The sequence below is a fragment of the Seriola aureovittata genome, chromosome 6, assembly GCF_021018895.1.
Source record: "Seriola aureovittata isolate HTS-2021-v1 ecotype China chromosome 6, ASM2101889v1, whole genome shotgun sequence".
In the NCBI taxonomy this organism is placed as follows: domain Eukaryota; kingdom Metazoa; phylum Chordata; class Actinopteri; order Carangiformes; family Carangidae; genus Seriola; species Seriola aureovittata.
In genome coordinates, this window is record NC_079369.1 from 16,671,807 (window position 1) to 16,697,181 (window position 25,375).

Genomic DNA, 25,375 nt, shown 5'->3' on the forward strand with positions numbered 1-25,375 from the left:
ACACAACCACTTTTCCTCGTCTCCTCCACCTTTTCAATATATGTCTGCTGTTTCTGTCTGCCATCAATGGGAAGCCTTGCCTTTCAGTCATAATGACAGGCTTTTGTGGAAGGCACCGCTTCCAGGCCTTTTGGTGTGCCGCGGACCGGCTTTTTTCTGAGAAGGATGTGCCATTAATAAAACTCTTCCACTCAAACTGCCTCCATTTGCTCCTCCGCAAACACTTAAAGTCCCGCTTTTCCTCCCTAAATCACAACCCCATTCTCTCCCCCCTCCCCCTGTCTTCCCCAGGATCATTCACCAATCTTGTTTATTGCCAAAATCTTTCCTACCTTTTAGCCCCGGCTCTTATTTCTCTACATGGCACTTCTTGGTCACACGTTATTATCGTAATGACACCAGAAAATTTGTTACAGCTCTTGTCAGTGTGCTGTGGCTTTCACCTCTGCAAACCCTGATACCGTTGTGTTTTAAAACAGGCATGGTATGAATTTAAGCTTGCCTCTCCTGTTGTGCTCACTGTACATCAGTGTCAGAAAAAATGCTTTAAAATGCTGTGGTAATGGACGTGAAATGGAGAACAGAAGCCAATGTCGGCCATCCATCAATGATTCTGATGCTCTGGGACATGCTCACAACTTTTCTTGTCAGCTTATGTATTTTATTGTTCAACTGCTTTGCTCATTTGTCATTTACTTCCTGCTATCCGACTCAGCTGTGTGATGTTTACTTTTTATGTGCTTGTTTTTTTTTTTTTTTGCAAGCATCTTGGCTCTTCTGTCTTTTTCAATTTTATTTGTGCCAAACCGGTACACAGTTGTCGCACACACATAGAGGAGTGACCAGCAGTGCACAGAAGCAAAAATCTGTTTGTGGGTAAAGTATTATACTGTTTTCCAGGGAATGTCAACTGAACCTATTTTCCCTTTTTCAAAAGCACCTTGGTTAACGCTCTCATACAGTGACACCCATTACCAGGCTCTGCGTTTCAGTGGAGTAGGTCAGGCCTGAGTACTACGCTCCACAGCACCACAACAGTAGTTAAGTGAGGCCTGCGAGGGTGTTATTAATTCTTTTTTTTGTCAACCATACTTTCCTGCCAGGGGATTTGTGCTGCAACCTTAGTGGACTCACACCTGCTTCTTTAATGTCCAGCCTGCTGTTTCCACCATAAAAGCACAGGCAGATATGGCCTTGCAGTGTAAAGCACTCACAAATGCTTATGGCTCTCAACTGAGCAGCGAGATACAGTTAAAAGCCTACAGATAGAGGCAGGATATGGGATGTGGTAGTTATTATGAATTACATTTGGTTAGTTATGTTTTATTACCATCACACTTGATTTCCCAAGTGTGTTGTGCATTTTAAGTGTTTTACTTTCATACGGTTTACACAGCTATATGTGGTCCTGTTACTTATGGATGTTGGTATGCTCCTGAAACCAAGCAACTACACATTAGAGACTCGTGTACCGTCTTCGTCTGTCCGGCAGATCAGGGGCTCGCTCTCAGGGCCTGGCCCGATCACGGTGAAGGCGGACACAGTGATGCGGTACTGGGTCCACTTCTCCAATCGCTGCAGCAGCACCTGCTCTTCGGTGGCAGGCACCGTCGGCTCCTCCGTGGGTTCGCCGTCGTCGCTGCCGCCTTCTGACTGGGCCACCACCTGGTAGTGCACCCTATACCCCGCCAGGACACCGTTCTGACTCTTCAAAGGCGGGGGGCGCCAACTTACCAGCAGGGTGGTGGAGCTGGTGGTGCTGCACTTAATGTCTTGAGGGGGGGCTGAGGGCTCTGGTGAGGTGGAAAGGACAGGAAGGGTGGGAGTCGAGGACGAGGAGTTTGGGGGAGGAGGAAGGGAGGGTTGAAAAACAAAAAAATAAAAAGATGGGAGAGATAAAGAAAATGATAAAAGGAAAATTCAAAACTCAAATAAAAACTATAAGAATAATTCAAACAAAAAAAAAATTGCAAAAAAAAGACGGAAAAATAAAAAAAACAAGCAAATGTCGACAAAAGAGGCATAAATGGACAATGGCACAAGCTTGTGTAATAATGAATCAAGATGGCTACCCTTGTATAATAGCTAGGGACATGCAGGCACATTTGGTTCTGGTACAGGTTTTTTTGGTATTATCAAAATTGTTATATCGTCACCTTCCTAAAATAATGGCCTAAGTCATGTTTTGACAAAAATGTTTTTTTTGCCTAAATCACCCCCTCATGATGCTGGCCACCTCTGGTAAAATCGCCTGAATCCTCAGTTGAGGGGAACATGCAATTCTACCCCCGGTTGTATAATGGCCTATGTCAAAAGTGTGACTCTTTTGTTGAGTTTTTTGTGTTTCCTGAAAAACCTGAAAAAATGACTTAGGCCATTATTTTAAGAGGGTGTCGATATATAAACCTGACATTTTTCTGACTTTTTGACAATCTCCATCCTTACGTACAACAGAAGCCGTATGTCTGTCATGTAATGTATTACCATGTAGGCCGTGGGGGGATCTGACACTGTTTTGCTCATGCCATCCTTGGGAAAGCTTTCAGTTAATATTCTAAACCTGAGACATTTTGTTATCCACAATCACTACTTTCACGGTGCAGTGCCAGATGGACAGGGATGAACGTATCCATTGTGCATTTTATTTTCAGGCTCTGAACTGAGGTTTTAGTTCTTTACCAATTTAAACTAGCAACCGGATAAAAATGGCAGTCATGAGTACTAAACCCCTAATTTTCCCCTGCAGGGTCTCTGCAATTACTACTACCATTAAGACACTGGGCTGTCTATATACAGTTTAATAACATACTGTCATGTCAACAAAGCCACCATAAAAATGAGATGAATATAAATAAATTAAAATTTGTTTAGTGTTAATGTGCTTTGTTTTTTTGTTTCCTTCTTTGTCTTGGTAATAGCATCCATCCTCACCCAGAATGAGGACAATTAAATAATCCAAAAAACAAAAGTAATTTTGTACAGGAACTTTCAGTTAAATTAGCACAAGCTAAAAAAAACTATTTCCGAAGTATAATCTAGCAGGGAGGTGTCAAAATCTCTCCTTTTTAATTTTTTTAAAGTATAAATGCTTTCCAACATGGTGGCTGTTCTAAAACATATTAAAACCTACACATCTGTGAACTTTCTAAATGCCTCTTGCTGCTAATCTGTGCCAAGCTCTTTCACAGCATGTGCTTGTCTAGAGAGTGCTGTGCATGGAGTGATAAAATGTTCTCATCACTTTTCATCCAGCGTTTGGTATTATACTGTACGTACAGAAGGACATGAATGAAATTACTTCCATCCAAGTCAGGTTTCCTCTGTCCCTTACACGAGAATCTATTGTGTCCATCTTGGTGTTAAAAAACCCAGTTCATTATTTCATTTTTGTCTGTTATGTAAGGGAAAAAAAAATTGCACGGTAACCAAAAACAAAATGAAATATTATCGAGGGGAAAAAAAAAAAAAAGGCATCCCACACACAGCAACTTAGGAAAAGAACTAAAATGAAACCAATGGAAACAGGCAGCATGATCTCATTCCAAAACAAAGGCTGAAGAAATAAATTATGAACTGAAGGAGGGTACTGGGAAATGAATTTCTCTGTAACCCAGGTGACTCGAAAGAAAGAACCACAACAACAGTTAAGGTTCAAAATGACAACTCATGAGAAAACATGAAAAAACATGATACTCAGCATAAACAGAAAATAAGAACATTTAACCTTGAAAAAAAACAAACGGAAAAACCCAAAATGAACCAACCAAATAAAAAGAAATCACAAGCATTGTCTGCATCATACGTACCTGACTCCCACATATACTAAATTTTATAGACTTTCTTACCACCAGCACCTGACTACAGAGTATGCTTCCTCTATAGCCAGTGAGCTGCAACACTTTCCTTCCCAGAAAGCATGTCTTAAATTTTCAGATCAATTCCAATTTTTAATCAGTTTAATTTTGATTCATTGAGAGTTAGTTTTGGACCCATTTGGGGGTTACTGGGAGGGAGAGAGTTGGCTCTGTGCTGTAGCCAGGGCTGTTTAATACTCATGTATCTTTGGGCCGGAGGGTCCACAAGACTGTGAGAGGGGAAGCCATAAAGGTGGGGGTCGGGGGTTGGGGGGGGGAACTCACTCCCAAGATATTCTATTCTTCTGCAGTTGGCCACGTACACAAAGATCCTTCCTTGTTAACAATTTGTTCATATAAATCCCATTTCATAGCACCGTGCCTATGTGTCTTCCTGAAGCTTACTGCCATTTTGAGAATACCAAGACACAAGAACAGAGGAAGCAAGACGGAAAGCTTGTATTGCTGAATTCATAAAAGTTTAATGATAGTGTTCTGACTGCAGTGTCACTTTTGGTAGAACAGCTTTAAAGAAAAAAGAAAAGAAAATAACAGGAGTTTTGACTGTCAGAGAGGCCTCCTACCGGTGAAGACCGAATGTTCCAGCACACAACAAATAGGACAGGACCTCAGCTACAGTTCCCAAACCCTTCTCTGTGTCCAATGGGCTTATTTACTTATGGTCTTACTGGATTTTGAGCCTTTCAGCTTCTTTCCTCCGCTCATATTGTATTTGCAAACTCTCCACGTCAAGAATGATCGCTCAGTTCTCAATCTTTGTGGTGCGGAAAACGGCTGTGAATCTGACAGCGGCCAGGCTATCGCAGTGCACAGGCATCCTCATGCCTGATAACGGTTTAAGACCGGCTGGGGCACAGCTTTAATAAAGTGCATATCCCATGAAGGCCAGTGGTAGGATTATGGATACTAGAACTATACAACCACAAAAGAAGAAATTCAGCTAATGCTTCACTTGAGGTTCTTTTGAAGCTTCCCTGAAAGAGTTTCCTAAATGCTATTTGACAAATAATTAGTCATGTCTGCATTCATATCCTTCTCTTTGACTTTTAAGTCTGTTGTGATATGACTGGGAGCTCTGGGTACAAAGTCTGCAATGTCAAGTACTGGTGGCATACCTAATCATTATGACTACCCTCAGATTAAAAGTGCTTTTAGCGCGACATCTTCAGTGGATATAAATTACACACATTAACGCTCACAGTTCAGCTACACAGGCCATTACTCAATGCCTGTTGTCAACTCTTAAAATGACACAGATTGCCAATGCTTTTGCTATCAGAGTAAAAGCACATGTCTGCATTTGAATTGTATTTTCACCACAGCCCTCGAACGACAGGATGTTCGTATTTGTAGATCATTATGGAATTAATCCCCCCCTGATGCCAAATGGCCATGCTGTGGCTCACACAAATATTCCAATATATCTAAAAACCTCCTGCAATTACAGTAAGTGGGGGAGGGGAGGGAGGGGGCTAAACTGCTTGTTTGGCTAAATACAGAGGATTTAGAATCTGCCACTTTAATTTGAGAGATAGCACTTGACTGGCTACTGGCAGAGTTCTAGGTATAATCTAAATGTGTAACAAAGCCTGACAATCCAGGGGCCTGGCTCATAGCTCATCGCAAAGCATGAAATTAATTCTGACGCTATGAAATGGGATTCTTATCTGCCACTCTGGGGCCCTGCGGTCCCCTAACACCCACTCCCAGGGTCCATCTTAGGTCCTGTTACCGTGTCTTGCAACTGGGTAACAGCTAGAGGAATGCTGGGAAACCCAACCGGCTCTCGGGTTGTGGACCCACTCCGGCCACGTCTGAACGATCTCACAAAAATGCTCTCTCAACCTGAGCTGACTGTGGCAGCATACCCCATGGGGCCTTGCTTCTGAATGAGGGCCACTCTTGCCAGTAACATCTTGTGTATTTATTTCAGCCTGCTGTGATATTGACCAAGGTAACCCAATAAAGTGATTGCAGAGCTCTTTGATAAGTTATTTAGCGTCAGTTACGCTGGGGCAAATGAGTGATAGAGATTTTTCTTTTTTTGCAGCTACTTTTCACAAGTTTGTGACAGAGTGGTCCCCATGACAATAGCCCCTGGTAATGCTGCTTGGACTGAGCACAAACTTCAACAATCTGCGAACATTTTGTACCACAAGTAATGACAACAAAGCAAACAGGGAAATCATGTTGTCTGTCTTTCTTTTCACTTAGTGGCAAAGGGTTTCAGTCTGCCAGAAACTGCAGAGGATTCAGAAGCAGGTTGAAATGGTTTTGTAGGGCGACGAGTAGAAAATAGCATTAACAATGCCCAAAGCTGAGCTTGTGCATGAAGCAATATTAAAATTGTATGCAGTCATTGCTCTGTAATTTGTTTAGGAAAGAAGTGTCCAACTGGCTTTTTACCACAGTGTATTTCTGAGTCTGTGCAGCTACTTCAATCAAGCAACTAGTACATCGGGTTTACTCGTTTTAGTACAGTGTAGGATATAAGAATATTTTATTGTATATGAGTGGGGCTTTAGTGTGTGTGTGTGTGTGTGTGTGTGTGTGTGTGTGTGTGAGTGTGCTACACCCATTATCATAGTATAGTACTCAGGACTCTAGTGGTATATTTTGAATATTTGAGTAAAACTGCAATATAAATGGGTATTTATCAGACAATTGCGCCAGTTTACTACCGTTAAAAGAGAGACCATTGTGTTTCTGTGCACTCGCATGTTAATGTGTGGGCTATGTAGTATTTATACATACACTAAGCTTTACTTGTGTTTGCCCAAAAGACTTACAGTACAATTTCAACTGTCTATGTTACACTGAGCTGTGAGGGCCCTTAATATGAAATATATATATATATATATATATATATATATATAAATTATATATATATATATATATATATATATATCAGGGTTCCTTGCTGACTTGGATGCATAGAAATGCTTTCCTATAGAAATGCTATTCCTAACCTGTGTGAGCAGCCAAACTGCAGACATGTCAGTTTAATATTTAACCGTGTCATGTATAAAGACTGCTTATTCTATGCGTCGAATTCTCTGTTGGTGTTTCAAAGAAAAACACTGCATAAAGCGGTTAATTGGATAAAAATGTGGACGTCCCTGACAGGTCTTCTAGAAAGGTTATGGCAGACTGAATCCCTAAACCACACAATCACTTACCTCAGAGCATCCAAAAGATCAAGTTATTTATTGTGTTGTGTTGTGGGAAGTCTTTTGCTTTGACTGACTTAGTCTGTGATTTTTCTGACCTCAGCAATGAGAAACCGATGGATATATCTCACACCTGCTTGAGCAGGGACTCTCGATAAAAGCGTTAAAAAAAAACCACTGGCTGAGAAAGTCCAGGAACAATGGTGAGCTACGGTGAAACCATAGAAATAGAATGGATTGAAAAGGTAAAGACGGCTGTTAACCTTAAAATGACAGCCAAAGAATATTTGATAATATTGTCATGGAAACCAGCAGTTATGTGGAACACAATATTTACAGTTTATTGCTGCTCCGAACATAAATTGATAGTCATTTCCAGGGCAGTACTATCATATTTCTATGGCAGGCAAGCAGATACCATTATGAAGCAGCAGTTATCCTTTCTGTCCACTGTAATTGTATGGATGAGGAAGTTCAAAGGAAGAGTCCCTTGTCTCAAGTAGAGATATGAGAACAGCCATCAGATAAACTTATTCTCCCCCGTATTTGCTCAACGGGGAAGGGTATGTCAACGCAGTCTGCACGTGTTGCTCTGCCTGCTGCACTGTAGTTGCTTGTGGCTGTGGTGTGCTTGGGTTCATGAAAGAACCCAACAGAAAGAAGGAAATAGCAGCAAGCCACTATCTGGAGTGATGTCAAACCAATATTCTTTCAGACAACCCAGAAAGTAATATAAATTAATAAAAAATAAATAAATAAATAAAAGATCTGACTCAAAACTTTTTTCCAAAAGACTCAACATAAAAGGAAGAGGACACAAAGTGAGCAAGGTGATGTCAAGCCATTCCAAGGAGAGCTTTTGTTCCATTGCACAGGGGAACAAGTGGCGAAGAGAGAAACAGAGCTGGAACAGGGTGATGAGAGAGGAAGAGAGAGGAGTGTATCCAATCCAATCTTGCGGTTGCGGTTTACCGGTCAAGAACAAATGCAAAAACAGAGGTAAGGAAATCACAAACACACATCAACAGGTGAAGATGTGCACAGACACTTGAGAGACGCCAAGACAGAAATGGGGCTGGATGAACATAAAGTATTTTCATGCCTGGACTGATCAAAGATCAACGGTGCAGTGACAGGTTCTCAACAGCACCCCCAGTGGGCAGGAGTGAGTGTCGCATGCAACTGGCGCTCTCCTCAGTGACTCTGCACTGTCTGTGTAGCTCTGCTGCCCAGCACTAACAAAAAGAACGGTGAAGTGGTTGTTCCAAAGCCCCCACAGCCCAGATGTGGGGGTACAGCCAACAAGTTGCACTGGTAGAAACAGAAAATGTGTTAAAAGAGGTCTACTCCCATCGCCATGGCTCTCCTATGTCCCAGTAAATTTTCTCTGGTTGAAACCTCACAAAATCTAACAAAGCACAGCCAGTTCATTAAGAAGAAAGGCAGACAATCTGACAGTGAATGTATGCATGTATGTTTGTCTCGGATTTTCTACATTCTGTATCATCAGGATCCGCAATGACTCGCTCAGATCCACCCATAATCCCATAAACCCAGCTACATTTCCCAGGTTCTTTACCATTAATGTATTAAACGTCAATACACAACACCATTGTTAATCTTTGTGTGCTGTGTAAACCCAAAAGACGTGAATTTCATACCCTGTCATCCCAACAGTCCTTCAGCTATTGGATATTTGATTGGATAAGCTGTGTGTATTTTCTTTTCTCTACAGCTTGCTCTACTGTGTGCTATGATATCACTCCTGTTATTTTTAGCCGGCTGGTTTAAATAATTCAGTTGTGTTCCTGCCATCTGTAAAATAAAATAATCAGTGCAGAACTGATATACTGGAATAAATTCCAGGGGTGGGCATGTGAGTACTGTTGGTGACTGCTGATAGGGTTCTTTTTTTCTTTGATGACTAAAATCAAATCCAAATCCCCCCATCCCCATTCTGAATACAGTTCATATGAGAGCCTTGGTGGTGGGAGAACTGACATTTTTTGTGTCTCTGTCACGTGGAAGAAAGTGCACTTGCTGTTGACAAAGGAAAAGCAAATATGAACAAAAGTGAAAGGGAAATAAAGAATCTGCCAAAATTGTCAGTCCACATAGACTTGATTTGTTTGACAGTGCCGGGTACACTCATACATATTTGGCACCAGAGCCAAGTTAGAAAATAAGATAATATCAGATAAAATGAAAAGGTTGTAAAGCCATATGTGGCTCAATTTCAACCTCCAACTATCCACAAAACAATCAGTTCACTATGCCTAACATATAAAGTATCATTGTCTTATTGTTACATTAAGGTTAACAAAGTTAAGGTCAAATGCAAAAATATTAAACCATGTGTTTAGGCAAGAATTAAACAACACATCAGTTAAGTCAGTTTGTTACGTAGGCCATCTTTTCTGAAGCAGCTTGGAACCCTGATTTTGCCTGACAGAAACACAGGCGCAGTTCAAAGGTGATGACGCAGCAGAGAAAAGAAAGTTTACAAGCTCCAGTCAGAAGGAAAAAAAAAAAAAACACACAAAACCTCATTAGAATTCACTTTAGTGAAGGTCCACAGAGGCATAAAATCTTTTAACCGCTTTCCTGAGGAAAATCACTTAGTTAGCCTACCACAAAGAAGACATGAGAGGAGACTGAATAAAGGGTTACATACTAGCTTGCAAGGTCTTCTGCGATATGTCATTTGTGAAGGCTCCGATGCCTTTGATTGAAATGGCTGCCAGGGAGAAGTGGTACTCTGTGTTTGGGCGGAGCCCTTCCACAACATATGAAGATGCGGGTCCAAATGTTTTCTTCATCTGTTGACGGAGACAAAAGTTATTGACAAGTCTGGTTTAAAATGGTTGCACATATAATGAATTCATTATTGAATCGTTAAGAGATGATGTAAACCTCTCAGTGCAAAAGGCGATGAAATTTCAAAACGAAAGACTAAAATTCTTACCGGGGTGCCAAAAGTGCCCTCTGAGTAGCGAAGTTCATAATTTATAATTCCTTCCTTTTCATAGGCAGGTTCCCAGGTCAGTTCAATGCTTGTGTCAGACACAGCACCAACCTGGAATTTGGATGGTTGACCTGGAACTAAAGGACACAGCAGAGGACATTGTTGCAGGATATGAAACTGGAAATTAGTAAAGACATGGAAATTAGTATTATACACAAGGGAGTGGTACTGTCCAATTACCAAAGGAAGGAAATTGTTAAGAACGGGTCAATTAAATTCTTTTTCTTATTCAGTGATTTCTTAATAAAAGCACAGTGACATGATGAGCATAAAGCTACTTAGCACAAAATGACGAGGATTCAATGAAACATAGAGGGAGAGATTACAGTGAAGTACAAAAAGTTTGTGCCCCGGTGACAATGCAAGGTACAGTTGTGATTTGTTGTTGTTGGATGTTCTGCCCTGCACTGGCATGGATAGAGAGATTTTGCACAGTCCTGAATGTGATCCTGGTGAGTTCTCAGATGTTGGTTGGTTTCTCTCATTTTTTTCAGACTGCCATGAACAGACCTTTGTCATCATTTGCAGAGTCTGCAGATGTGCGGGAGAACTTTGCACAGCGGGAGTGAAAACTTGTCTGTTTAGCAGCAGACGCATTCCGTTTAAAGTTTCAGAAAATGTGCTGCTGATGCACAAAACAGCCGAAGATGTTCTTCAATGGTTGAGAAAGTCTCCTTTCACAGAAGGCTGGATAACAGATGCAGCACTCTCTGAATTTGTTTATAACCTATTTTAAATTAACTCAACAACTTGGATTCAACAATATTTGAACATTACACATGTGCCTGTTGTATGAAAAACCGCCAGGCATGAACTTCAATAACATCTGGGGAAGAGAGGGATATTTCAAAGTTTTAACACCAGTTGCCAAGTTGACAAAAACAGTTTTCATTATGCTTACCTCCTTGCAGCACTTTGACGTGGATGGGCTCGGAGAATGGTCCGTCCCCTACAGAGGTGAATGCTAGGACTTTGATTGTGTATGTCTCTTGGGGAACCAGGCTCTGGATAGTAGTGATAATGCTGTCCTGGACATTATGAATCTGCCAGAGGCTCATGGGCTGGGAGTCGTCCATGGTGTAATAAACACGGTATCCCTTGATCTGCCCATTGGGCTCCTCTGGCTCTTCCCAGCGCACCATCATGGTGTTTTGGGAAATAATCTGGGCCTGAATGTTTCGCGGTGGACTGGCAGGGGCTTGTTCTCCAGTCCGGGTTTCTACTGGCTCACTGGGAGGACCCTGACCGATTGTGTTGACGGCTGAGACACGGATTTCATACTCTGTGTTGGGGTAGAGGCCACCAATGCTGTAACGTGTAGTGGTGATGTCATCCACTGTCTCATACTTGCTGTCTGGGGACTTGGCCCTGTACTGGATGATATAGTAAGTCACAGGCTCTGGGTTGCCTGAGTCCCAGGTGATGGTCACACTGGTGGCAGTGGTTTCAGTAACCACAGGCGTACCTGGAGGCTTGGGGAGAGCTGTTAAGGTGACAAAAGAGGGAGCAAAGAAGTGGAAATCATTTAGCATAACAGTGACTGACTGAAGAATTTTCTAGCAAAAAGGGAAAGCTTGGAAATGTCTTCACAATGCCCCGAGATCATTTCAGCAATACAAATCAGGATTGTAGTTTTCTGTACATTGAAAACTGAACTGATGGTTATCTCTTCATAAGTACTCTTCTTCACATGCACAGTCATCTCTTACATTTGACAGTGATCTGCGCCACAGCTTCAATGATGCCAAGGCTGCTCATGGCCACGCAGGTGTAGTTGGCTGACTCACGGACGCTGCTCAGTTCGAGAACGTTCCTGCCCACTGGCATCTCATCCTCTGGTGTCAAGTCCTCTGAATTCAGCATCCACTTCACGTAAGGCATGGGCGATCCCACTGCCACACACGTAATGTTCACACTGCCACCGGGCATAATTTCCTGACTCGCTGGTGGGATGGAGAAGCGAGGGGGCACCCGCCGGACTGGGAGAAGGCATGAGGAAGGGGAGAGGATGACAAAAGAGGGCAAGGGAGTCAAAAAAAAGAGAAAGAGAGAGGTAACAAGAGAGGCCGATGAAAATGGACCCTTCTCAAGGATAATACTTAACACAAAAGGTTCAACATGGTAAATGTGAACTAAAACACAAAATAAAAAAGTAGACTTTTCAAAACATAAAAAATATACAAATAATGAGAAGGAACTAAACTAACAGAACTGCTTCAACAACAATATAGATTAACAATAAAGCAACGATTCATAGCAACAAGGTTCCATTGACCAATATTTGACCCATCACAGCACAATTAAAGACACAAAAATCTATTACGAGTTTCTCATCTTTGGAACTGAACTGCTGACATATATACAACTATGGCATAACCTGATCACCAACTACGAAGGTGTGTAGTAAAGGCTATGTGATAATGCTATCACATAAGGCCAAGGTGGCAACCTGGAACTTCCTGTCCTCTCCGGCACACATGCCAAACAGGAAGTAGGCCATTACAGGCTTCTCCCACAGCACAGGAAGTGTAGGGTTACGGGGCAATTGACCATCTCTACAAGGTCTCTAAACACTTTCTAGCGCAAGTTTGCACTTGACACCTGTCTCTACTACCTAGATATCTTAAAGATGAGAAACTTTAATCAGATTTTTGTGGTTTAGGGTAGATCCACTGGACAAAGCCTTATTAAGATCTGACACGGTTCCATTGATAGATGCAGCTATCAGTTTCACAGACAGCATGCATAAATAGACCGAGGTAAATTAAGGAGTAAATGATAACAAAATCAGATATAAAAATTGAGATAAAATGCATAGAGGAATATAACTGAAGGGTCGCTAGCATGCCCAGACAAAAGACGATTGGAGAGGAAAGAAGAAATACAAGATTGAGGATAGAGCATCTGAGGAAAGGATAGAAAGAAAGGGAACAGAGGAGCAAAGAGTGACAGAGGAAGAAGAAGAGAGGGGAAGGTTGGAGGAGGGTAAAGGGGGGGTAACCCGCTTCAATGCTGTGTAAACTTTGTTTTTCTTCAGCTAATGTGACAAAATGTGATGGTGGCACATTGTCACATCGCAGTCCCAGTTAACACAAAATAAGTATTGAGGAACAAGGTATGTGCCTAGAAATACATAGAAAAAGAACTATAGTAGTTGTAGCTGGAGAGTCTAGTATCACAGAGTGTTGGAGTCAAGAAACAGAACTGGATCAACAGGGAGTAGAAATCCAGAGAACAAGAAAGAGAGACAGAGGGAAAGGGAAAGAGAGAGGTAGATGAATAAGGGCAGAATGACAGCAAAGAGAGGGAGACAGGGAGGACCTCAAAACTCATGGATAGGAGTTGAAATTTGAGTGGAGGGAGGTTGATAATGAGTCTGAGACGCAGAGGAAGGGCGTGGAAGGTACTGTGTACTTGCATGTGTGTGTATGTGTATATACATAGATGTATATATTCTTTTTTTTTTGTGTTGGTATAGGCATGAGTGTGCGTGTGTACAGTATGTAAGAGTTAGAGAGTGGAAGAGTATGAGTTAGCAAAAACACTGTGTGTTCATGAGAGGCATCCCAGCAAGCACTTGACAGATAGTGACATGCAAGACTGTTCTATAGTATGGGGTTTTATGTATGTCTATGTATGTCTATATATATATATATATATATATATATGTCTGTATATCTATGTAAATCTAAGGTGAGCGACATTACTATTTACTTGAAAGCCTAATCCAAGCTTTAAATTTACTTTGGACTACAATCAAAATCAGATTTAAGTTTTGAATTCACATAAAAGATACAGGCAACAGCTATGGACTTCTACAGAGGTCTATAAACTTCATGTGTCTCTCTAACAGCTCAAGGGCTCAGCTTCAAACAGCTCTTCAACACCGAAGCAAACCACAGTGTCTTCATTTATTCAACATCAAAATGTTTGTTGGGATGCAAAGAAGGTCAAAGAGAGACAAGGAAAGTACTGCAGATGTAGAAGTAAAAAAGGATGAACTAAATGGAAGAGATGACTTAGAGACAGACAGATAGACAAGACAGGAAAGACAGGGACGAGAGACAAGACACAAGGCAGAACAAAACAGACTCAAGCAGCAAGACAGCAGACAGGAAGACAGACAGAGGGAGACGAGCAGACAGACAGTGACGGATGGGTACGCAGACATACTGTACAGTACGCAAAGGGTAAGGGGGAGGGGTTTGGGTTGTCGGAGAAAGGGAAGGAGGAGGAGGAGGGCATAAGTGGGGGATAGAATAAGGAGACTGGGATTCTAAATTCAAACAAAACAAAACAAATCAAAAAAAGAAAAAAAAAAAAAAAAGACCATGGCTCAAAGTGGGTTTGGAGGTCTCACACACTGGGGCTTAAAATCAAGAATCAACTACACGTCCCCTCCTCCCCGCCTTTAACACCTCAGTGCAAATGTAACTTAGGAAGTCTTGGGTTGGGCGGATGTGACGTGTGTGTGTGTGGGGGATGGGGTGGGTGGGGACTGAGGGGGAGATTCTAGGGAGAGGAGACTGGGGGGGGCATCAAGGATAGGTAGCATTCCAAAATACACCGTGTCGATCCAAATGGGATTCATATGATCGTTGCATGGGACAGTTTGCAAACAAACTAAGATATCACCTACACACACTCTGAGTGGTTGTTCATCTGACAGCTGACTTGAGCACTGAAATGGTTATTAAAATGTACATAAACTGCACTGACATGTAGTTCACAGGGGCAAAGCTTTGTAGCACTTTCTAGCACTGTCCAAACACATCTACTCTTCCTGGCTTTGAATAGCAATTTCACATCCAGCCATAGAAAACAATGCAATTTGTTTTATATGTAACAAAATTTTATGAAACACTTATAATCAATTACAGTTATATGTTGAATAAAACCCAGATGGAGACTCTCTGAAGCCAAAGTTGGGCCTTTGGTTTTTCCTCCTCTGAGCTATTCTACATGTATCCTCTCAGTCCTGTAATTCCCTGTTAATGTCAATTATGTTTCTACCTTGGGCAAGACTTGACCTGACCTTGAGGGCAAAAAGTTCATTGCTGACCTTTGAAGAAATGCTCCTTTGTGGTACACAAAAGTACACACTGAAAACGTACCATGAAAAATGGTCAATAGCAAATTTAAAGTCGTTAAAAATGTCAAATTTCCATAGATAACAATCTCACAAAAATGTCTCTGTTAGAAGCAGAAATGGCTCTTTTGAATAGATTTGTTGGGAAACTTATCAAAGAATCATAACTTTTTCTGTCCTGACCTGACTGTAAGAAAAAGTGAATAAAACAACGGGATGCATGGCGTTTTGGCTGAGCTATCATGCTTTGCGTCATCATGACAGTTTATTATTATTGCATCGTCATGAAGTCCAAATGGGAGATAGTCTAAAAAAAACATGTTGAATTGGGAAAAAAGGAAAACTCCCATTATATCGGGAGAGAAAATGTATCTCTGCTTTCTAATTTGTCAAAAAATGTCTCACTAAACAACAAAGGTGAAAGGGCAGCCCATTCCTCACACGGACATGCATGGGTGTGGCTATGGCATGAGTGACATATACAGGTGCGCCCCCATCCACTTGGGCAGACACCAGAGAACCAATACAATCCAAAAATGTCACCCAAGCCCATCCAAGCATGCCATTCATTCCCAAATATAGCATTGTTCCGGACACACACACGCACAAAATCAAACGAAAGGAAACAAATCAAACTGAACAAATCCACAAAAAGAACTAAGTCCAAACAGCATAGACAGTACCAGAGTGCAGCTGTGTTCAACAAAGAGGTATGCATCAATACTATTAGATGTTTTTCAGCTCTGATTTGTCTCTGCTTGAATTTTGCCTCCAATCCAAAAGAATGGTGAAAACTGAATAGGGCGAACAGGGCCTGTCTTTTAGGGGGAAACGTTCAATCAAAGTGTGTCTGGTGGTGCTATTCTCTCCCTGGGGCTCAGGTCAGCCAATGGACCGGGAGCTGTAGTGGCTGAGTGAATGAGGTTTCCCCACAGGAAGATGTCTCTGTTCACCTTTGAATAGCTACACTGTCAGGGCAATGTGGAGACTAAGACCAGCCACGTGCCAAATGTTGGTAACTTTAGGCTGTGGTTAGCCAGTGAACTCTGAAATATACAAATCACTGAGCCAATACACAAGAACTTCCTTGCTTAAAGGCTTCACAGTACTGGGGCACTACGTATTGAATGATAAGGTAATCAAACTAAAATTTGGAAAAACAAGGACACTGCAAAGCCATGGGAGAGTCTACCTGTCAACAGCATGCACCCTGTGTCTGACACATAAGTAAATTTGGTCTTTGGTTACAACAGAAGAGCTCAAGGTCAGTTACTACAGAACATTAAACTATATCCTGGGAGAGTCTTAAAAGCCAGAAGACACTTTAGGGGACAACATTAACTAAATGTGAGTGTGACATGCAAATAAGCCGCACTATCATTACGTAGACATGGGCCTGTATGATATGACTGAATCTTCAAGTGGACTGTGTAACTCTGTCATGTCAATGGTTCAGTAAGCTCTCACAAGCTGTGTATGTGCGTGGGTGTGTGTTTGTGTGTGTGTGTGTGTGTGTGGCACCCTCTCTTATCCTACCATTAAAATGTAGTGCCAGTGAAAGAAAATAAAGAATCCCAATTGCATGGACAGGCTCCTCATTCACAGAGACCAGGAGCCCAGCCGGCCCATTTGGAATTGAGAGAAAATAAAACAAACATATACCTTTCATTTGGACTACTAACAACATGTAATCTTGTTTCAAGCCCCAATGTGGAGAGAAAGACAAGAAGCCTTACAGTGGACGAGGTGAAAAGCAGTCGAGATAGAACGCCAGAGTACTGCACTAACGCTAATAGTGGGCGGTGTTGTGGAGGGATTTATGCCAAAAAACAGAGGTCAGAAGGTGGACATTATCGGCCATTTTGGTGAGGCAGTTTTTGCTGCCCCAAAATGAAGGGGGAAGCCAAAATAATGTGCAGCCTTTAGTGTCACCTTGAAGCTGAGATTACACCCTCTTGCTGCCTGAGGACACAGGCGCAGTATGGAGATCCTTTAGTCACACTTGCTGGGTGAGGCCTATGGCATTTACATATAAGCTGTAGGGGTTGGCCTGTATTAACATACCTTGGCTGCGCCAGTGCTAAACAGTCACTATGGGTGGCTCATCAAAATGGAAATTATTACCTAAAGGAAACTGACAGGGATAATGGCAGGGGTGTCTAATAATAGCAAGCAGTGAATTGAAGGGATTTCAGAGTGTATCACTTTTTTTTTTTGCATTGTTTTACAGGTAGACGAAAAGCAGCCAAATGATAATGCAAGTATGTCCCCTCACTGTGGTGATCCCTTCAGTGAATAATATCAGTCGGATTGGGAAAGGGAGTGTATTCATGTATTTGCATTAGAACAAGAGGTAATGAAACTTTGGTTTTGTATGAAAAATAAGCGTAATTCTGGTACAAGATAATTTTTCTTTTGACGGGTGGCTATTAACTTCAGGACTCCTTGAGACAAACATCTAATAGAGATGGCAGGATTTTGCTTTGGCCAGTGAGAACATAAGGTGTAATCTAGCTTTCTTTCCCAACGTTACACACAAATGCATAGCAGGACATGCAAGCACATTCAAAATCAGGCAGATACCATTGTAGAAGGCCAAACAGGCACATGCGTACATAACAGCGCAGTCTTTCTGCATCAGTGTTATTCATAGGACTCAGAATTAGATATAAAGGCCGAATGTAGATATTGTAAGGTTTTCATTATGTTCTGTTTCTTTCAGTTGGATTGCGCCATACTTTGTGGACACGATTTTATGGAGTGCAGCAGCGACAAGACTGAGTACTGATTTTTGCAAACTCTGCACTTATGAGTACAGATAGAAAGTCTTTTGACAGCCAATTGGTGCATTGTTGGAGTTGGGAAGCAAATTTGCATCGGGAATAAGTGCGAGATCAGAAGGGATGATTATATATATTTGAGTAATGACTTGCCTTGGTGAAATTTTTGCCGTGGTGCAAAGAAAATGGCATGGATGTGGTAGACTGGGCCAAAAATAAATGAACTATATTCTACATCTTCTCAAAGGAAAAGTTGGCTCGCACTGAATATTTTCGAGGGGGTTTGTCTTGCTAATATTTTGGGGCTTAGTGTGGCTCATAGAAACAAGCAAAAAGGCTCAGCAAAAAGCCTCTTGTTGACTAGTGTATATTCGATAAGTAAATATTAACTGTTAAGGTGCCTTCGGGCAAGATATGCATGGACTCTAAATGTGAGACTTGGTTAAAATAGAGAGATTCCAGAAGTAAGTTTCGTGCTGGGTGTTGCTGAGGAAAAACATATATGTGCTCCTATAGATGAATAAAGGTTCTGAAAACACAAAAATTGCTCATTTATTTTTTGGAGAAGTAGTCATTTTCAATATGACTTTCAGATACTTTACAGAGATAAGCCTAATCTCATGGAGATCAGCACACTCTGACAGCCACGCATACGAAAACTACCACACTCACAGAGGAGTGATAGGGAGAAAGTGTGTAATCTCTTCTGCCTGAAAGAATGACATGTCTGATCTACCCAGACTTGTTGAGCCACATCTAATACCTCTCGCCAAAACCCGTGGCTCCTTCCATGAGACTGGTGGGGCTATAAAACGTACAGGCAAGTTCACTGCAGCCGGCGACATGAGATTCAATATAGATATGATTCAGCTGAAAATGTCTTGGGAAACCTGCCTCACACGCTGATGCTTACATTTAAGTGAAACATCTTAAGAGATAACGGGAGGTTGGTACAAAGCTGGCTGAAACATAAATCAGTGCTGCTTGCATTGATCTCCATTTCATTTAGCACTTTTATTATTATTATTGTTCTAAGATTACAGCAAGAACGCTACAAAAAAAAAAAAAAAAAAAAAAAAAAAAAGCTAATTGTAGTCCAGTTTGAGAATCTTCATTACTTTAGTCACGTCAACCTGAAAATCAATTCTATTCTATGAACGCGTGGGTGTGTGTGTGTGTGTGTGTACAAGGGAAGGGGAGCTTTTGAATAATAAATTATAATTTGATTGAATGTCATGACTGCAAGGGAACACAAACAGCAGTCACTCAACAAAACCAATCACATCTAGCTGCCGCCATTTGAAAATAAAAGTATCTTTGAGCACCCGCTAAGCAACAGCAAATGTGATGTTGAAGTCATTATATTGTTATTGATCCACACGACTGTAAATGGCATCCCTTAATGGCTGCCTGAATCACCATGGAACCCAATCAGGTCCAATCAGGTCTAATTTTTTCAGTAATGGATCGCTATACACAAGATGACAGGAACACTGGCTGTATACACACTTATTATTTCATTCGGCATTTGCATTTGCACTCCGAGACTCAAGAAGCAGAGCAGCATCATTTTGAAAAAGAAACACAAATCTCACAAACAAATGAACCACAAAAAGACAAACATTTTTTTTTCTTTAAATAGTAAAGTAAAGTCAGGAAAAGAACTGAAACAAAAGGAAAACACACAAACACTATACCAATCACAACACAAAAAAATAAACAAAATAAAGGAAAGCCAAAAAAGGGGTGTATCAGGGGAAACACTTGTAGAGAAACCAAGGAAAGAGAAGGAATCAATTGAACAAAACACAGGGTATGCAGAAAGAAAAATACCATCATGGCCAAAGGGATTCTGTACAGGCATGCAAGCGCAGTTACATTCTCCCATCATGCAACAAGTCCTGTTATTTCCACGTGCTGGGTTTCCATGACAACACGTGCAAGAAAGCTTTTAGGTGCAGAAGCAATACCAAAGGATGCAAAACGAGAAAAGGCCCCACAATGCAAACATAAAAGTAAATTAACAAGACCCGAGCTACTCGGGTTTGCTTTCATCATTTCTTCCTTGGAAATAAAGAAAAAATTCTTTTCATAATCATTTAGCAGTTTGGATTAACTGATTAGTATTTGTTCAAATTTGTATTGAATCGAGCTCTGTAATAGGCAAATACAGCTAAAATTTTTCAACATGTTGAATTTTTTTTTTTTAAATGTGGGTTAAAAAAAGTAAAAAAGAAAAAACACACCAACCTTCTCGAAGCTCTGAGGGATGTAAAGGGGTTGATGCAGAACACAATGACATGAGGAGAAGAGAAAAATAGGGGAAACACAGAGAGAGTAAAAAAAGCCACCTCAAGGTGTTTAGCTGCAGCTACATTTCCCTTTTCTTTAATCTTTTTTTTCCTCCTTTTCCCTTGTCCCTGCTATCAGTGACACCCGTCTTGAAAGTACACTTGCCTGCCCCTCCCTCCCTTAAATAAACTTTGAACCAAAACAATCAGATTCACCCCAGTGGCCGCACTGTCGCCTGGTAAGAAAAATATAGTGAGGCGCCACTGGAGTCAAATCAAGCGTACCATACTCATAATTCATAATTTCACAAGCTCCTTATAGCCACAAGGACAGGCTCCTGTGGTGGCTGTATTTGCTTTTGTTAGAGAAGGAAACCAAATAAAGAGAAAATAAAGAAAAACTAATGAGAGATAGAAAATAAAAAAAGACACAGTTTGGGCTGAAATTAGCAGCTGTAGTTCAAGACAGTTACAGTAAATGTTGTTAGAAGCCAATCAGGAACACTCTCATTATGGTTTCTGTTTGGGTAGTTGTCTTAATTTGCCCTGGTAAAGTATGCCCAATTTATATACAATTTAGGACTCTTGTTTTCTTTTGTTTTTTTTTCTCTGACAGGCGATCCCTACCACAGCTGCTAATCTCAAGTGCATTTCGCTTTGTGAACAAAACATAGTCAACATCAAGTATCAGAATTGATTGACAAAAGTTAACTGAAAACAGACAAAGGTTGACACCATCAAGGCATAACAAGTGTGTTACATAGTGTGAAAGTACCTGAGTAATTATGACCCTTGTGTACCCTGTTTAAAAGCATGCTGATGGAGCCAGTGTTCATGGAGATTGCATGAATTGTTGGAAATGATATCAGGGTATTTGCCGTGTGTTTTTGACCAAAGAAACTATTCGTATCCCAGTGCTGTGTCAACATAGTGTTCCCAGTATAGCTATTTAATGATTCCTGTAGAGCACTTGATTGCAATTTACATGTACCCTTTAATTTCTACCATGCTGTACATGAGCAAGGTGGAGAGCTACTTGACATTAAGTGTTACTGCATCACAGTGGAGACAGCATGAGCCTCCAGGATGAATGCTGGCAAGAAGACACACTAATCTTGATGAACTATTTTTTACCGTCTGCTCCTCACAGTTGAATTTTTCTTCCCTGTGCTGCTACTTCACAGCGTATGATAATAACAATAATAATGAAAAAGCAGCTCCCTGACCCATTTTATAATGTCAGAGTAGTGAATTATTTATTGGGAACAAAGTTATTTGGTACACAGCAGAGGGAACAAACTGAGTAGATACCGAGGCATCTTTATTTAATATGCACAATATAAATAATACATGTCAAAAATGCATCTGCTTCAATTTATTAAAGCTCCCTCAACTGGGATTCATTGCCATTTAACATTAGTGGTAGAGGGTAGGCTTTTGTCTTCATTGCCTGTTTCCTATGAAACTCAGCATTCTCTGTGACTGATTGTTTTTCATATCTCCACTTTGCTGGAACATGCCAGCCAAAATTACTACTGACTGTAAAAGGCTTTAAAGATAATACCCCAAAGCAGAAACAGGGGAATACTATGGATTTATGCTCCAGAACACCATAAAGAAAAGTAAAGGAAGTATGCTATTTATAATCAATGCGACAGAGTATTTTTTATGTGAGACAGAACAGCTGACTGTGTTAACAGTCATTTCTTATTAATTCCCCACAAGGAAAACCTTTTTTAAACCACCCAAATCTGGAGAAGGCTAAGGGGTTGAGATTTTGATTGGTGGGCATTAATACCTCGCCACCCAATCAAAATCAAGACTTACCGTTGTGCTCCTGTACCTGAAAAAAACTAATCAAAAAGAAGTCCCTCCCGACTCTTTTTGGGTTCCATAAGTTTGACGAAGGGGGAAACATTTTATCGGGCACACAATTACAGGTAAAAGGCGTCTTACAACCGATAAAGACATACGGCTTGTTGTGCTACACATTTCCTTCCGAGTGAGTAGGGGAGGGCATTGAAAGACAAAATGGAGCATAACATCATAACAGAGAAGAACATTAGTAGGTCAATTATAGTTTTGACATTTGGAAGTTTCAGTGCATATGAAATTACATTTATGGGCAGGCAATACTATCAATGTTTAAAGATTTATATTACTCGGGTAACACTATTTTGCAAAATACATTTTGTGCATATACAGCTGGGCTAGAATGGAAGCAATTATCATTTGTTAAGCTCAACAGTAATGCCACTTAAAGCTGAGCTGCACTGTGCATTTTAGTTAGAATGGGTGGATGTTTTCATTTTTTTTTTTTTCTGGCCTGGCTCTGGGGCCGGGTTGCTCCCTACCTCGCACATAAAGGTTAGCAGGGGACGAGTAGCGCACGCCTTCCACATTAATCGCCACGCACTCGTACTTCCCCTGGTCCGTCTCCTCGCTGTTCTCGATCTGCAAGGCACCTGGGAAATGACAAGATCCGACAAAGACAAAAAAGGGAGGAGGGAGGGAGAGAAAAAGAGAAGAGAAAAGAGAGAGAGAGAGAGAAAGCAGGGAGGAAATGATTAGTCAACCTGTCAGTGACAGTGCATGAAGGAGTCAGACAATCTTCTTAATAGAGGGTATCTTGAATTTCTCAAGACCATTTCGTCAAGAACTGTTTCTCTCTGGAGTGCTAATGCATATTGCCATGACAAACTGGGTTTCTCTCCAGCCTCAGCCATACACAGATAAAAAGAGGAGGTATTAAATAAATAAAAATGTGGACTCAACCAGTCGCACTACATTTGTAGTTATGTTGGTGTATGAAACTCGTGCAAAAACAAAAACCCCCAAAAACTGCAATAAGGACAAAGAAAGGATGTAAATGTGATGAAAGGTAATGGAGAAGGGTGTTGAGATGGTACTGTAAACTGAGTGAGATTAACAAATTCTCCTTTGCATAGCACTCACAAAGGGAGAGACTGTGTGTGCTGGGGGGGGGGGAGGTCATGTGAAACTATCCTTACATATAGTTCATGTCCAAATGAACACTGGCATGGTGCATAATGCAGTAGAAGAATTTCAAACTGCGCAATAGAACTTCTCATCACAATCAGGAGCCATCTTATCCTTACATTATATTGTGTAAACATATAACCATATTAATTAATAGTATGGCTTCCATTGTGATTGGAACGGGTCATTTGTGTTCTCTTTCAGTTGTTACTTATGTATTTTCTTTTAATTGCTTTTCTCCGGTCTGCTAGGATCTGATGTAAATTCACTCATTTTTTTAAGGTTATTATGTTTTATACAAACCCTTTAGGGCTTATGTGTTTCAAACAGACTGTATTTCTTATCACTTTCCCTCAGATTTTATCTCCTATACGTGCAAATAAACTCAACCTAAATGCTTGGCAACAGCGTCGGAGAAGGGGCGTGGGGGATGGAGGAGGGAGGTGAAACAACGGGCGTCAGATCATTCCTCGTTAGAGCGCTGTTGACGGCACTTCCTGATGATATCATTAGGGCTTCTGGCTGGCTCAGCAGACAGATTGCAGCCCAGGCCTCCCTGACAAACACAGCACCATCGCTCGTTAGCATTTAGCCAGGAAGCATCAATACGCCAGCCGTTGCCCAGGATGCTTTGTAATATACCATAACCTACTCCATCACATCAAGCAAGCGGAGTGAACACAATGTTGTACAAGGCTACTATTCTGGAACATTGGTCTAATAACGCTTTTCAGCTGTTGCACAAATGAGACTATCGATCCTGCTTAATTATAAAGATTAGTCACGCTTCCACCTTGGACACGGCCTAAGAGTATTTTACCCCTCCGAGTCAGTACAATGATATCTACTCTTAAAAAATAAAAGAAAACAGACCTGAAGCTACAACAATCTATACTCCATTCTGTTTTTTTTTTTGTCTCCTCTTCATTTCCCTCTGCACCTCCAGACCATTCTCATCCCCCAGAGGGAGCTGTTCCTGGCACATGAACCAAATGGAAACGTCTACCTGCAGAGTGCAGGTGGTGGAGTATTTGCTCTGCGTTTATGCAGAGATCTGATTTGGATCTGTTTGATGTGTGCTTGGAACAGCAAATGCCAGCCCGGTGGCAGGTGGGTTGGAATGTGCTCAGAAGCCTAGCTCCTCAACACGAGGGAGACCACAAAGTAAGGACTGTGTGAAGTTCAACTCCAGGTGGACGGTTCCAGAAAGCTCTGCCAGCGGCTCGTCAGCCTCGGTCCCTGTGCTGAATTATAAAATCTTTGCGAGGCTAAATCTGAAGTTGGTGCAGATTTTTTTTTTTTTTTTCAATGCTTCATGAATAATAATGTGGAAGGGCTTGTGTTGGGCCAAAGCCCCATTTTTGTTGACTGTTACCAAACAGTTAAATCACAAGAAATGTTGTATATTTCATTTCCTTTCATTCCGTGTCTGCCAGCTGCTCAAAGTCCGTAGATCCAAATGCTTCCAACAAATACAAATGTCTCCATCTAAAAATACTACTTAACAAATGTCATCTGAAGGTCAAAAAAACACAACCACCAACATGCAGAGGGGTGACAGATAATGAGCCAAACAACATTAATTGAAAGCCAATTAAAACCAACATTGGCTGCTGTGAATCGTACCTCCTGGCGAAAGGGAAGAAAAACAGAGGACGCTTTGAAGGGATAGAGCGAGTTTCATCTGTTCCCGCCAGCTTTGGTGGAGGCTCCTTGCTAGGTGGTATTATCTATTGTTTCCAATCCCCCACTGGCTTCATTACATATTCTAGCTATCATTTCAAAGTGAAACTGTGAAGAACATATAAATACTCCCTTCACTTGCAGAGAGAGGGAGAACAAGTGAGGTAGGGGAAAAAAAAAAAGAAAGAAAGAGGAAGAGAAAAGGCGGGGAGGAGAGGCGAAGAAGCACAGATAGGAAGGAGAGACAAAGGAAGTAAGAGAAAACAAATGTAGTGGCAGAGTGAGGAGATTTATTCCTATTCGAACATCATATCTCTTATTTTCTGTCTTAACTGTCTAAAAGTTAGAGAAAAGAAAATAATACAACCCTCTGTTTGACTTGTAACGAGCACAGACAGATTATTCTTGCCCTCCTGAAAATGTAGTTGTGTTACAATTTTGAACTAGATTCACAATAACAAT

The 25,375-nt window shown here is 41.2% G+C and overlaps 1 protein-coding gene across 13 annotated transcripts in view; it reads right to left on the minus strand.

The window, feature by feature from the left end:
* ptprsa (protein tyrosine phosphatase receptor type Sa) overlaps nt 1-25,375 on the minus strand; it is a 232,879-nt gene that overhangs the window by 56,063 nt on the left and 151,441 nt on the right. For 9 of the 13 annotated variants that reach the window (XM_056377818.1, XM_056377811.1, XM_056377816.1 and 6 more), the window contains 6 exons: nt 22,585-22,695; nt 11,780-12,049; nt 10,972-11,553; nt 10,011-10,147; nt 9,720-9,864; nt 1,473-1,793 (listed from right to left, as the gene is read on the minus strand). In XM_056377818.1, the coding sequence (XP_056233793.1) occupies nt 1,473-1,793; nt 9,720-9,864; nt 10,011-10,147; nt 10,972-11,553; nt 11,780-12,049; nt 22,585-22,695 (1,566 nt within the window). Of the gene's footprint in view, nt 1-1,472; nt 1,794-9,719; nt 9,865-10,010; nt 10,148-10,971; nt 11,554-11,779; nt 12,050-20,189; nt 22,499-22,584; nt 22,696-25,375 lie in introns of those variants that run through there. The other 4 variants (XM_056377819.1, XM_056377815.1, XM_056377814.1 and 1 more) reach the window with 2 other exon arrangements.